Source organism: Coturnix japonica, chromosome 4 (assembly GCF_001577835.2).
Source record: "Coturnix japonica isolate 7356 chromosome 4, Coturnix japonica 2.1, whole genome shotgun sequence".
Lineage (NCBI taxonomy): Eukaryota > Metazoa > Chordata > Aves > Galliformes > Phasianidae > Coturnix > Coturnix japonica.
This window is the reverse complement of record NC_029519.1, coordinates 54943096-54955921: the sequence shown is the minus strand read 5'-3', so window position 1 is coordinate 54955921 and position 12826 is coordinate 54943096. Positions and strand designations below refer to the sequence as shown.

At 37.1% G+C, this 12826-nt stretch overlaps 1 protein-coding gene and 1 long non-coding RNA gene across 3 annotated transcripts in view; one reads left to right on the top strand and one right to left on the bottom strand.

Annotated features, from left to right (window-relative positions):
• LOC107313643 overlaps positions 1-5230 on the bottom strand; it is a 65436-nt gene extending 60206 nt beyond the window's left edge. The window contains exon 1 of one of the 2 annotated variants that reach the window (XR_004307082.1): positions 5140-5230. This is a non-coding gene — a long non-coding RNA (uncharacterized LOC107313643). The remainder of the gene's footprint in view (positions 1-5139) is intronic. The other variant, XR_004307085.1, reaches the window with a different exon arrangement.
• A 70-nt stretch (positions 5231-5300) lies between these two features.
• Positions 5301-12007, top strand: CCDC110 (coiled-coil domain containing 110). Its single transcript, XM_015862070.2, has 7 exons — positions 5301-5491; positions 5736-5788; positions 6821-6886; positions 7363-7485; positions 8187-8465; positions 8961-10188; positions 11768-12007. Exons 1-7 carry the CDS (start codon positions 5425-5427, stop codon positions 11905-11907), a joined length of 1956 nt encoding a protein of 651 aa, XP_015717556.1. The 5' UTR covers positions 5301-5424; the 3' UTR covers positions 11908-12007.
• The last annotated feature ends 819 nt before the right edge of the window (positions 12008-12826 follow it).

Sequence of the window (12826 nt, the reverse complement as noted above, 5' to 3'; positions counted from 1 at the left end):
ATTGCAAGTTAGGGAGAGCTGTGGCATTTATTTTTAGATGGAGAGAAAGACAGTAAGTGTGACTTCATATGCTTGTTATCTGGACTCTTCAGATGTCGATCAACAGGTGTGAAAAGCTTTCCTCAGCTATGTTACTACTGCATAAACAGGGCTATTCTAGGATGAGCTGAAAGCACATGAAACTTTAACTTTTCAAGTGAGCAAGACAAACATTGCACCTAAACATACACAAGGTTAGTTTACAGAGTGCTTCTGTATCAATTGTTCCAAAGCAAATGCTTTCATTCTCTTACATAATGTCAAAGTGCTACCAACAACCTGAAGCTTTAAAACCATTTTAATGCAGTTGAAATAAACTCTGTTTCCACTAACTCAACAGCCTTCTTAGGTTTCCAACTGCATTCCAACACTTCAAAAATATATTAACAATTTTTTTCAGATCCGAAATGTGCTTTTGAAATGCCTCATCATTCCACTTACTACATCTTGCTTCACATCACACAACAGTTTGAAAGTTCATAAAATGATTGCCTTTACAATCAAATTCAACTAGAAGACAATCTCTGGCAGCACTGCTAACACACACCATCCTCTGATGGGGAGTCATTCAGCAGAATCAAATTAGAGTTAAATATGTTCCCCCTGACATACACATTTAGTGGATGCCACATCCTCAGAACCAACTGATTTGTTTGTACTGCACCATGCTGCCTGCTACTGTAGACATAGCCTGAAGCATTTATTGCAACTTTCTTTGGTAAAAAGTTTCTTCACAGAAACCAAATAACTGATACTGTTAAAACCTAAAGGTAGATTCACTGTGTATAATTTTGACCTGTTTGCTCAAGAATTTCACTTAAGATGATTTGATCAGGAATTTTGGTTCAAATTTCCATAACAATGCAGTAGGAAATGACTGTACTATTAGATATAGACCTGATTTGAATGTAAAATATAGGCCTTTGAATTAAACTGTTATCGTGGGGCTTTTTCACAAGGATAAAATTATTTACCTCGTAAATAAAACAATGGGAAACAAAGCACATTTATCAGTGTATATCCAGCAAACTTTCTAAATGCGACCACATTCTGCAGATTTGCCCCTTTGTGTTTCTTTTTTCTCCCCCCTTCCCTCCTTCCTTTTCCTTCCTTTCCTCATCCAAGGAAGTTATACAGTTTCTTTTTGAAATTAATAAATTCCAGCAGCAGAACTACATGACTTTCTGATGTTTCATTCTTGCAAATTCACTCCATTTCATTTTCACTGCAATACCTCCAGCTTCAGAAATATACTCACTTTTAATGAAAGCACTGCTGTTCAATGCTCTACATCTTACACCTCTTTGAGTGAGCCAATTCAAAACTCTATCTAAGAAGAATGTATGAGATGATGTATGATTCTTTTACAGTGAGATTCTTTCCTTTTATTATTTACAAGAGAAGCGCATAATGCAAGGACACTCAGATACAAAGATGATCCAGCTACCACAGGCACTGTGCAGAGAATAACAATAGCTACCCCACAGCTAAAAATCCACACTAAGCAGACCAGCCACATACAGTATGGAAAAGATACTGTGAAGGATAAGTAACATGATAAACCTGTAAGAATTAAAAAGCGAGAGAAAAAAATGCACAAGCAATGATTCAGTATAAAATAAAAATATGCAGGTAAAATGTGTAAAAATTAGTTATACATCAAGACGGAAACAAAACCTTTTATTAACTGATCCAGCTGCTGGGTAGGTCATAAAAATTTCTCCCTTCCCTAAATTCAAATGAATTGTAAAAAATGTGAGACCAAGTGAGGATCCTGCGCTGCTCACAAGACTAGTTGTTCACACTTCTATGGGAGTGTACACTAATTAATGACAGCACAATCACAAGCTTTTTTTGATCCCAAGGCAGGATTATAATTCTAAGAACATTCACATATTTCTTCTCTGACTCATAATTTATCCAGCCTCTTCCATTCTCGTTACGATTTATGAGATTCTTCTCCAAGCATACATGTACCACAGAGCTCTGTTAATTGTCTTTCCCATTTACTTCCTATTCACTACCTATTAGTAACTGCCCTTTCTGAATGAAGAGCTGCTCTCATCTTTCACAGTCAATAAAAGAATAACATTTCAGAAATGATTACTGAGATACAGGTGCTGCCTTTCATTTCAGATCCACAAAAGCTAGTGAGATAAGTTCCCTTCTGCAGAGTGGAGTCTTAATAACCCCACAACAAAAAAGTTGTTCGTTTAAAGTCACACCTGAATGCAAACGTGGCTTTTGAAGACTATTGCTGTAAAGTAGTATCAGCTATTACCCACCTCTAAATAAAAGTAAGGATTGAGTAAAATGTGTTTTAGCATCTGGACAGATAACAAGCAGTGAAATCAATCTTAATTCTTCTGTGGCATGTAAAGAAAAAACGCAAAACCTCTGAGGCACTCATACAGCAGTGCTGCATGGGATCTCAATGCTGTTTGCCAGAAAAATTTTCATAGCAATTCAATTTTCCAAAACAGTCTTTATCCTAAATGCTGAAAGGGCTCTAATTCACATTATCACCACAATACAAAACATAATACGGTAAGACAAAATGAGGATGTTCTCCTATTCACCTAGTTCAAAGGCCAAGTTAGAGAGCCAAACTGATATCTCTAAGTATTTAATACATTCTATCTCTATGATCACCTCATCAGATCTTAATGCTTCACATACTTTGCTACTGCTATAATGCTTTAATAAACACAATCAGGTTGCACCTGTTCAAAGGTTCATGCAAGCTATCTACTCGCAGTCTCACAATAATCAAGAGGTAACAGCTGCCCCTGTATCTGATTTAACATTTCTGCTATACTTAGGGGGATAGACAAATGAAACCAGCTGTTCACGTTTAAACTAGATTTTCCTAAGATTCCTGGGCCTGTAAAGACCTGAGTCATACAGTCTTAAGACAGTCTGGTATATGATACTGCAAGTTAGGAGGACAGCAGTCTGTTTCTAACTCTCTTTCTGTTTTTTGTTTGTTTCATGAAAACAGTAAGTGAATGTTACTGACTTCCCACAAAAGCTTTCCTTAAGGAGGGAGTAATCAATGTCAGACAATCACAATGCTATACACTTTTTTCATACAACACATTTTTTAAATCAAACCCTTCCATGTGACATCAGGTATCACATTCACCTGCTATAGCAACTCCCAGATTAAAAGGGTCAGCAGCCCCCCAGCTCTTAGGGCAAGCAGTGGGGGATAAACTAATGAGCTACACAAGCATACCACACATGTAAAGGCAACCACTAAGCCTAATTCAGAATCCAATGCCAGAAACATCTTCTGTAGCACTCTGCAACATGTGCATACGAAGACTGGGACAACTCAACTAAAGCTCAGCTGAGATATTTCTCCCCTGCTCCTGCATTGGAGATCTACAGAAGTCTGGGTCTGACAAGCTCTTGGAGGAGTCTCTGTGTTTTAAGCTTCAGAAAAACACTGGCATTATGAAGCTACATTTGAAATACAGCATGAAGTGCTGCATTTCCTCATAGGCTTGTGTTGTTCCTTTCTGCTGGCTTTCTGAAGTTTTGGGGTTCTGTTTCATTGGAGTTTTTTTTGCTTTTGCACATACTGACAGGGTACTGCATTTATTTATCTACTTCCAGTAACTGCATTCCTAGCCCTTCTCTACAATGCAACTGTTTGAATTGCATCATTTCCCCCTTACAATTTTTACTTAGCTTTACCCCTGCATATATTTCAGTTGATTTTTTTCTGTTTTCTTTCCCCAAATTGTAATTCACTTCTGAAGCCTGGAAAATCCCAAAATATCCTCTTTAAAGCCAACTCGAGGCTTCTTCTACCAGAACTTTGTTTTTGTTTTTTTAAACTCTCTAATCACCATTAAAATTTTATGCTGAATTATGAATTCTCTTAGTTCTTTCAAGGTAACTCAACTATTTCATACACTTATTTGTACTTTAAATGTTGCATACAAGTTATTTTTTGAAAGTCTGTGGGGTTTTTATTCCTCAAAGATCCCATCACTCCTCAAATTCAGTAAAGCAGCCTCATAATTAATTGGCTTGCATTTACCCCAGTAACTGCATGCTGTTAAGCAAATCTCATTTCTCAGCATCCTGACTGATCCTTTTCTCCTTTTATTTTTCAGTGCTTCCTGAATTTCATTCACTTATTCTGTGTTCCTGATTCACTGCATTGGTACCTGCTGTTCCCATTTTGCTCTGTTTTTTGCTTTCTTTCTTCTCCATGTTTCTTATGAAGATCTTTTGGCGGTGGTTAGAGCTTGCAGTGTAGGGGAATGTTTATCTTAAAAAACAGGTTTCTATAATACTATAGACCTCATGACAGAAGGATGGACAGCTTCTCACCTCTCCACTGAGAGCAAACACAGAACAGACAAACTTAAGCTAAACCATTTCTTCCTTAATGGCCCACGTCTGGTTTTAGTGATTTCACAGTGTTTAATTTCCTTAAACCTCTTTCTGCACTGAAAAATCTTCTTGTATGCTGTGTAGGAAAACCAAAAAGAACAGTGTTCATTCTGTTATTTTCCACTGTTCTTGCTGAATACAGCAAGGAGTTTTCATGGTTCAATATCCAGATATTTGTTTCTATTAAATGAACTATGCAGTGTTGTTTATTTCTAAACAGAATAACCTGATATTATGCAATACTGGACAAATTCCAGCCATTAAACTCTTTTAGCTGAGCTTCAACAAGCATAGAACAGGTTCATCAATTTTGTACTTCTGCACAAATATATCAAAATTATTTAGAGAGCCTGAAATCCCTGAATAGTACAGCCATGCCATGCTTAAGGACTGACAGCCAAAGTTCCAATGAAACGTTTAAGAAACAAAATTACTTCAGGTGGTACTTTTTTCTGAACGAATATCAACTACATCTGCCTGCAGGTGCTTTCGCAAACCAAGGTTTCCCTGCATACACGGCCTTACAGGTGCTTTATGAGCAACCATGCCTAACAACTTGTGCCCAACCTTGCATGCTTCGTGCACCTTGTCCTTCCTCGACTGCTCAGATGAGTACAGGTGATGCACGGTGAACATTTTCTATACCAGTACACTGGGCAAGGAGGCCAAGCACCTGAGGAAAGGGCTCACCTGCGACAGTGGCCGACCGCGGCTGGGGAGATGTAGCTGGGGAGATGTAGCTGCTGCTGCTCCCGCACAGAGGAGCCCGACTGCAGCCTGGTTACCGCGGTGGGACCGAACAGCTGGGAGCAGTGTCGTCACACTCGCGGTGACGTACAGCCACACACCCGCACCGCCTCAGCGCCTCGAGGGGACCGGCAGCAGCCCCAGCCCTCCTCCTCTTGCGGTGGATGGTGCGGGCCGGCGTAGCCTCCCCCGAGAGGGAAACCTGCGCGGCCACCACCGAGCGCTGCCATGCAGGGCTGGCCGCGGAGCGGGGCGGGCCGGCCGTCCCACGGGGCAGGGATGCAGCCCCCTGGGGGTACGTGCTCTTACACGGGCGCTTCGACACTTTCAAAGGGGAACTTTTCAGCTGGAGCTCTCCAGACACTTGACTGTATTATCCTGACCTGTCCCGGGGCTCAGATCACCAAGTTAGATCCTTCCTCAGCCTCCACAACGCTTGAGCTTTCTCCATTTCCTCCTGTTGATGTCCAATTAGACATGAAACAGCTCTGCCTGACAACTTCAGGCACTAACTGTAGAAATGTCATTTGTGTTGGCAGGTAATCACACAATAGAAGCAGAAGATCTGATTCACCTGCAAAGAGCGCTGGAAGTAAGCTGAGTGATTCCGTCTGCAGACAGGAGTAGGGTGGTGGGGCATAAAGACAGCCTCAGCCTGCAGGAGTTCTGCATGGCACATCTAGTTAAGCACGTGCATGCACATGTTGGCATGGCCAAACCACTGTGGGCAGGCTGGCTCATCCCAGGCTGAAAGCCAGAGCAGTAGGAGCTACTGAGCTAAGGGGCCTTACTTCACATTCACAGGAGCTGCTGTGCAGAAGTGTTAATTCCTCATGCTCGCTGGGTTATTTAATATATAGCTAGTCTCCTTTGTGTGTGAGTCTGGTTGAGATGTTCATGAACATAAGTGAATGATTGTTTCAGTATATTTAAAACTCAGGCTGTCCTGATATTTTTCAGTGAGAAATTTGCTATTTTGACATGAACAGCTTACTTTCAAACTACAATTTACACTTGGATACTAATTAGCAAAGTATGTTAGTTCTACTTTTAATACAAGATATCTTAATAACTTAGGAATAGGATTTGCAGTACTCTATACCTAATATTTACTTTACATCCACCTATACATAATATCTCTATACAGTATTGCCAACCATCGCCTGGGTATTTATTGTAAAGCACTTTCAAATCATTAACAGCACTAATCTTAGCTAAGCTCTAATGCGGAATATACTAGGGTTTCCCTTTACTAGTTCCCAGAGACAGTCCAACTTTCTTATGTTGTCCAACCAGCACACCTCAACTTAAACCAAAAGGATGACCTTTGGAATTGGAGTATTGGAGTAAAATTCAAACATAAGCATTTTTGGCCTCATGGTAAAAGCTATGGACAAAAGTAACACCAGATGTGACAGAGCCTTCAGTGTCCTGAGCAATTATCCATGAAGAACAATACTGAAATCCTTCTAGTACTGCAAATAAGTTTCTAAATGACTATTGAGTGGTAAGAGAGTCTGGATGAAAATGATGTTAGTAAATAAACATAAGTTACACCAAAAATATCTTGTTTCATTAAAAAAAATGAATATCAGTTTTCTGATATTTTGTTTCTACATTTTAGATTCTTCAACAACAGCTGGAATCATTTCAGGCATTTCAGAAACAGACTCTGGAGAAAGCTAATATGGTAAAAAACAACACAAATACTCTTAAGTGGAAATGCCAACCCCTGCATTTTTTACATAAGTCTTTTAGGTTATTATGTATGTTAAATATACATTAAAACAGTTGAAATACTAGATCTAATTTGCACTACTATAACCTCAAGGAAATTGTTGTTTTCAAAGTAGTTTCAATTCCACATGATGTTGGTCGTTAGTCATCAGAACCTGCTGCAGTGCTGCAAACTGCCATTTCTCACAAAATGATAGGCCACCCTTTGAGGAGCATTTTCTGCCATCATTTTGCCTGATTAATTATGTAAAAGCTAAAGACCTGATGCAGAAAGGACGTTTAGTGTGATGCTTTGCTGGTTATACACAGTTCTCTGTTCCTACATTGCATTTCCATTCAGTCTGTCCTTTGCAGGGCATAACATCCAGATTAACAGTGTATTATGGAAAGTGAAATACATGTAAGTTTTCTATAAATAATCTTTTTCAGGTACAGTCTGAAATCAGTAACATACTAAATAAAAACATCCTTGAAATGAAAACCCCAGTACATAGTTCGGCCAAGATTATGATGACTGCACACATCACTTTTACAGCAAATAATGCATCTCTGGTATGTTAACAATTTGTAGCTACGTTGGATTTTAGATGGATTTTGGCTTTAATCATTTTCTTTTTTGATCCTTTTTTTTTATTTATTTTTTTATTTTTATTTTTTAATAACCCAATGGGTATTCTGGGTATAAAAAATAACAAGTGTCTTCCTGAAAAGCCATCGATATGTATACCATTTCCATTTATTTTTTGCACAGACAAAATAGTAATTTGATCTCTCCCCCAAATTCATTTGGATTATTTTCACTGGATATGGAATGCAATACAAAGCATATAGTGAGACAGTGTCCTGTCTCACTAGCCAGGGAGGTGACAGAAATTAAGAAAGGGAATAAAACCTACTTTTTCTGCATTTAGTGTAAATCCAGTTTGCCCTTATTCATGCTGGCTAAAAACCAAAGACAAACTATAATCTCCTGAGGTCATCTCTCCTTTGCTTGAAATATAATCAATTTAAGACACTCAATATGTTGTGCTTGCTTCAAACCCCAATACTGAATTAAATGAGGCTGGTTAACATTGTTAACATTTTAATGGCTAAATGGCATTGGCAGAGACAAAATTTGTCCAAGTCTTGATTGAGAAGTGGCTTTTTTAACAGCTCAGATTTATACTTCCATTACTGCAACATTTCATAATTCTTACAGTGTGGTTTTTATTTATTTATTTTTTACATTTGTTTTTAATTTTGTGAGGTAGCTTATGGAATATCCTGAACTGTCATCTTCTAAAAGAGAAGTTCACTGTGACCAACAATCGTGTTCTGAAGACAATGTGGAAGTACACTGCGGTGGTACAAATGTGGTTAGTGATATGCAAATTTCACATAGGATTTCACTGAAAACTGAAAAGGTTGAAAATTCAGAACATCTAATTGGAAACAAAAGGATAATTAAAATAAACAATGAGTTTGCATGTGGACATTTGGTATCCGGCGCTGATTCACAGAGAGAAAGGTTGGATGCTGCCCAGGAGAAGGTAATTTTTAGTAAATCTAAACTTCCTATGCATTTACCTGAATACAGGAAAGAAATTTGTAAAATAGATGATCATTATCCTACCAAGTTGCTGAAACAAGTGTTTTGGAAGTCAACCAGTACTAATTCAGATTTGTTAGCCCAAAATACAGAAAAAACTGCCTTTTTATACTAAGAAAAATTAAGTAACCTAAGAGACATTGCAGAAATTGTGACCTCTTTGGATGAATCACATATTGCATAGGTTCCACTTAATGAAAATTGCTTACATTTTGATAAAGAATTTTATAGAGATTCTGAGTATGGCAGTGTATGGGCCCCTCCTACAACAGCACACAATGAAAAAGCAGAATCTGAAAGCAAAAATGTACTTGAAGAATTTAAAAGCAGTAACAGATACCATGTAAATTCATTTTCCAAAACAGTGAAAAATAAGCTACTAATGCTTGATCACAAACAGCAACTAGAAAAAGAACAACTGTCTGTTTTTAACCAGATGCTGCTGAGGTTAGGAGATCAGAAGTTCAGTGAAAACCAAGCAGCCCCTGAATATGATGGAGAAACTGAAGCATTGCATAAGACTCTGAAAAATTCTGAGTGTTGGCAAAAAAGAGTACGCTATCTTCAGACTGAAAATCTACCTTTCATGAACAACGTAAAACCTCTTGCTGAGACTGTACAGTCTTTGAAAGAAAAAATATCAGAATATGATGTGAAAATGAAGGACTTCGCTAAAGAACAGAGGAGAACGCATATTCAGTTAGTTAAATCACCAGAAGGCAATGAGGAATGTATTAAAGAAGTAAAGAGCCTGTTAAGAAAATGTAAAGAACTCCAGAACCAGAAAATAAACCTTGATGAGAAAAAGAATCGACACCACAATGGAAACAAGGACACAATACAGGCACTACATGATTTTCAAATTAGGAACAAGAAATTAGAAGGAAAGATGACTGCTGGTATTTGTGAAAAAGGGAGGTTGAATGCAATGCTGGAGTCCTTTAAACACAAATGCTCCAATTCACAAGAAACAAATAAAAAACTTGGCCAGCTTACAGAAGAAAAGAGCTCCCTAAAGCAAGAGCTTGAAGGAAAGCAGAGTATAATAGAACAAATGAAAGAAAAAAGAATTGCAACAAAATCTGAACTGGAGACTCATCCTCAATTAATGCAAACACTTGCAGAGAAAAAACTTAACCTTGAAATGACTCTGCAGGAATGCTATAATACTAAACAGATGCTGCTGAAGGACATTGAGAAAGTCCAGTCAAATAAATTGTATATGGAAAAGAAACTCATGACTGAACCCAGAAATGCAAAAGCAGATATTGATCTTTTAAAATATAACTTGACCACTGCAAACACAGAATGCAAGAGGTTATCAACAGTAATAGCAGACATCACAGAGGAAAATCAGCTACTTAAGAACAAACTGAATGAATATAGAGAATATGCTTCCAAATGTGAAAATGACATTAGAAAACTGTCTAAAGAATGCTTACTATTAGAAAATCAACTGCGGACTATTGAACATGAGAGAGATGTAGCACAGCTTGAATTCCACCGTTTGCATAAGGATTATGTTTATCTCCGAGGCAAAGCTACAGCTTTAGCATGGGCACAGAAGAATCCTGATTCCAGTTCTGGAACCATGCAAAATAACTGTTATTCTGAACATTCCACTAGAACTTGTAAAGAAATTCCTTTGGATTGCCTTTCACAAGGTATGAATTTCAATTCAGAGTAGCTTACTATCTTTTGTTTTGTTTGTTAAATCATTGACAGTCTTTGCAGTATTTTTTGTAATGTACTCAAAATATCTGCTCTTATCGATACCTCACTGTGTTTTACAGATTAACAAAAACAAATCCTTTCACAACATAAGTAGTATATAGAAATGCAGTGAAACTATTACAGCTGACAGGAGATTTCAGACTCAGAAGGGAATCTTAGCAGTTTAGTACATGCCACATTTCACATTATTATTTTACAAGAAGTCCTAAATAAAATTTAACCCACTTTTAAGAATGCTCTAGATGACTTCTAATTCTGATCTATGTTTAGTTAATACAAGCTACTTTTATTTCTCTGTCTTAGAAAGCTTATTAATTGAAACACGTATTTCAACAGCTTCAGTGTAAATGTGTTCTGAAAACACAGTCAGAGTTATAAAAAGCACAAGAATTAACCTCTGCTAATTAGTCAGTGCACTACTCAATAAATGAATCTGTTAAAGTAAAGCCATGCAAGTAGTTATTGGTGTTTCCAGAACAGACTTAGAGGTAATTATTTATCTTCTCTTTCGTCCTAATACAGCTGCTGGTCCTTAGCCAGTAAAAGGCACAATACTTTCAGAGACTGTTACTACATAAAACTAATCTGTTTCATCCTATTTCTTCAATAATTCATGAAGACAGATTGTAACAAAGAAAGTTATTTGTCTGGTTTTAATACTGCACTCTAAATGTAGAGTGTATTTTTGTGCCAGTACAGATACAGCGTTAGAACAACTAAAAGGAACGTTAAAGATCTTAGTCTACCTCTTAATGGCTTTTCTTTAAAAACATTTTAAAGTACAAAATATTTTGCTGTTTTTTGGTTTTTACTGGAGATAGGCAAAACTTACATACTATAACTTTGCACTGCACACTCAGACTGATTAACAACAATGGGAAATAATTGGGCTGCTGAGTAGATGGATGGTCAGACATCTAATTGCATTTGACACAGAAAGTTGTGTGCGATTTTAAGTATTAAATTGTGCTCAGAATCTATTATAAATGTGACTGGCTATATATATTGTTTAAGGGAAGTTGCTATAGAATCACAGAATCACCAAGGTTGGAAAAGACCTAAAAGATCATCCAGTCCAACCATTCACCTATTACTAATAGCTCCCACTAAACCATGTCCCTCAACACAACATTCAGTATATGAAAATAACAGAATGTCTGATGTCCTCCCTGTTTGAAATTTAAGAAAGTTCTAAACTCCATCATCATGTTAAAATGCTCTAACAAGAAGCCAGGGGACACTTTTATTAGTTGTATTATACAGTATGCTGAGGCCTTACCCTGAAATGGGCATCAGCTTTCTCAGAGCACACAGTTTCTAATGGAAACTTATCAAGGGAAGCAACAACGTCATAAAGTTAGTCTACATTCACTAAAAAATTCTTAAACAAGCCAGGTTGTTGTGGGTTATTTTTGTTTTGTATTGGGGTTTTTTTGTTGTTGTTTTGCTGTTTTTGTTTTGTTTTAGTAAAGTGCCGTGAATTTTAATCTCATTTCACCGTTTTGTTAGGGAATGAAAAGATAACTAAAATACGGAAGAAAATACAACAGGAAGAACTGAAGAGGTGGAAGGAAAAGCAAGGAAAGGAAAATGAAAACTTCAGAGCAGTCTTAATCAGCTGTACTACATCAGAACAGCAGTTAGAATGATGTACTGTGTAGTCCAATCTATCTAGGAAGGCTGGATCTGCAGAGTTCGTAAGTGAACAACACGGCATATTGTCCCGATAACCTGCACAAAGACACCTAAAGCCAGCACCAATACTATTATCTAATACAGCAGTGTGTTTAAAAAAAAAAAAAAAAAAGAAAAAAAAGAAAAAAAAAAAAAAGGAATTCTATTACAGGTCTTTGGACAGAGAAAACATCAAAATTATTGTACAAATAAGTATTTTAAAATACTGTTGTATCCTCTTGATCTAAAAGCATGAGGTTTTATGCCTTAATAAAGTCTGGAAGACCTGGCCAACAACTGTTTATTTTTATTTTCTTTGATGTTAGGAAATGTGAGATTTAGGCTAGAATTTATTAATAAGGGAAAAAAACAACAAAAAAGCTTACCTTGAGAACAGCAGTAATGATCTTTAAAGAACAAACATGCACACATCTTCAATAAATAATATAGAAATATAAATGCTGAGGGGTATTTACATGAACAAGTTTATTGGACCAGATGTAAAAAAAAAAAAACAAAAAAAAACAAAAAAAAAAAATAAAAATACCTTATAAAAGTTAGGATCGTAGTTCCATCCTAGAAGAAGCTATTTTGAAAGGTTACATTTGTTAAGATGCTTGCATTTGCACAAAGGGTAACAGAGCTACTCTGGGAGAACGTAGCAGCAGTTAGAGTTTTCAGGAAACGGAGGATGAGTGTTAAACAGATGATGGTAAATAGAGACAACTGCCTTTATAACCAGCTGACAGTGGTCATCTTGAGAATGTTGTCATAATTGAAAGTCTTTAAGACAGTTCTTACACAAAGTACTGCTGAAATAAACTATACATTGTAATACTACTAAAGGGAACTGGATACCTTAGTTTCACCATGAGCAGACTTATTTGGCCAATA

Bases quoted from the DNA above. Each gene is read 5' to 3' on its own strand.
- CCDC110 (XM_015862070.2), top strand. From the start codon at position 5,425: ATGCAGGGCTGGCCGCGGAGCGGGGCGGGCCGGCCGTCCCACGGGGCA. The intron at 5,492-5,735 runs GTACGTGCTCTT...TTGTGTTGGCAG, and splicing joins AGGGATGCAGCCCCCTGGGG to GTAATCACACAATAGAAGCA. The intron at 7,486-8,186 runs GTATGTTAACAA...TTTGTGAGGTAG, and splicing joins CAGCAAATAATGCATCTCTG to CTTATGGAATATCCTGAACT.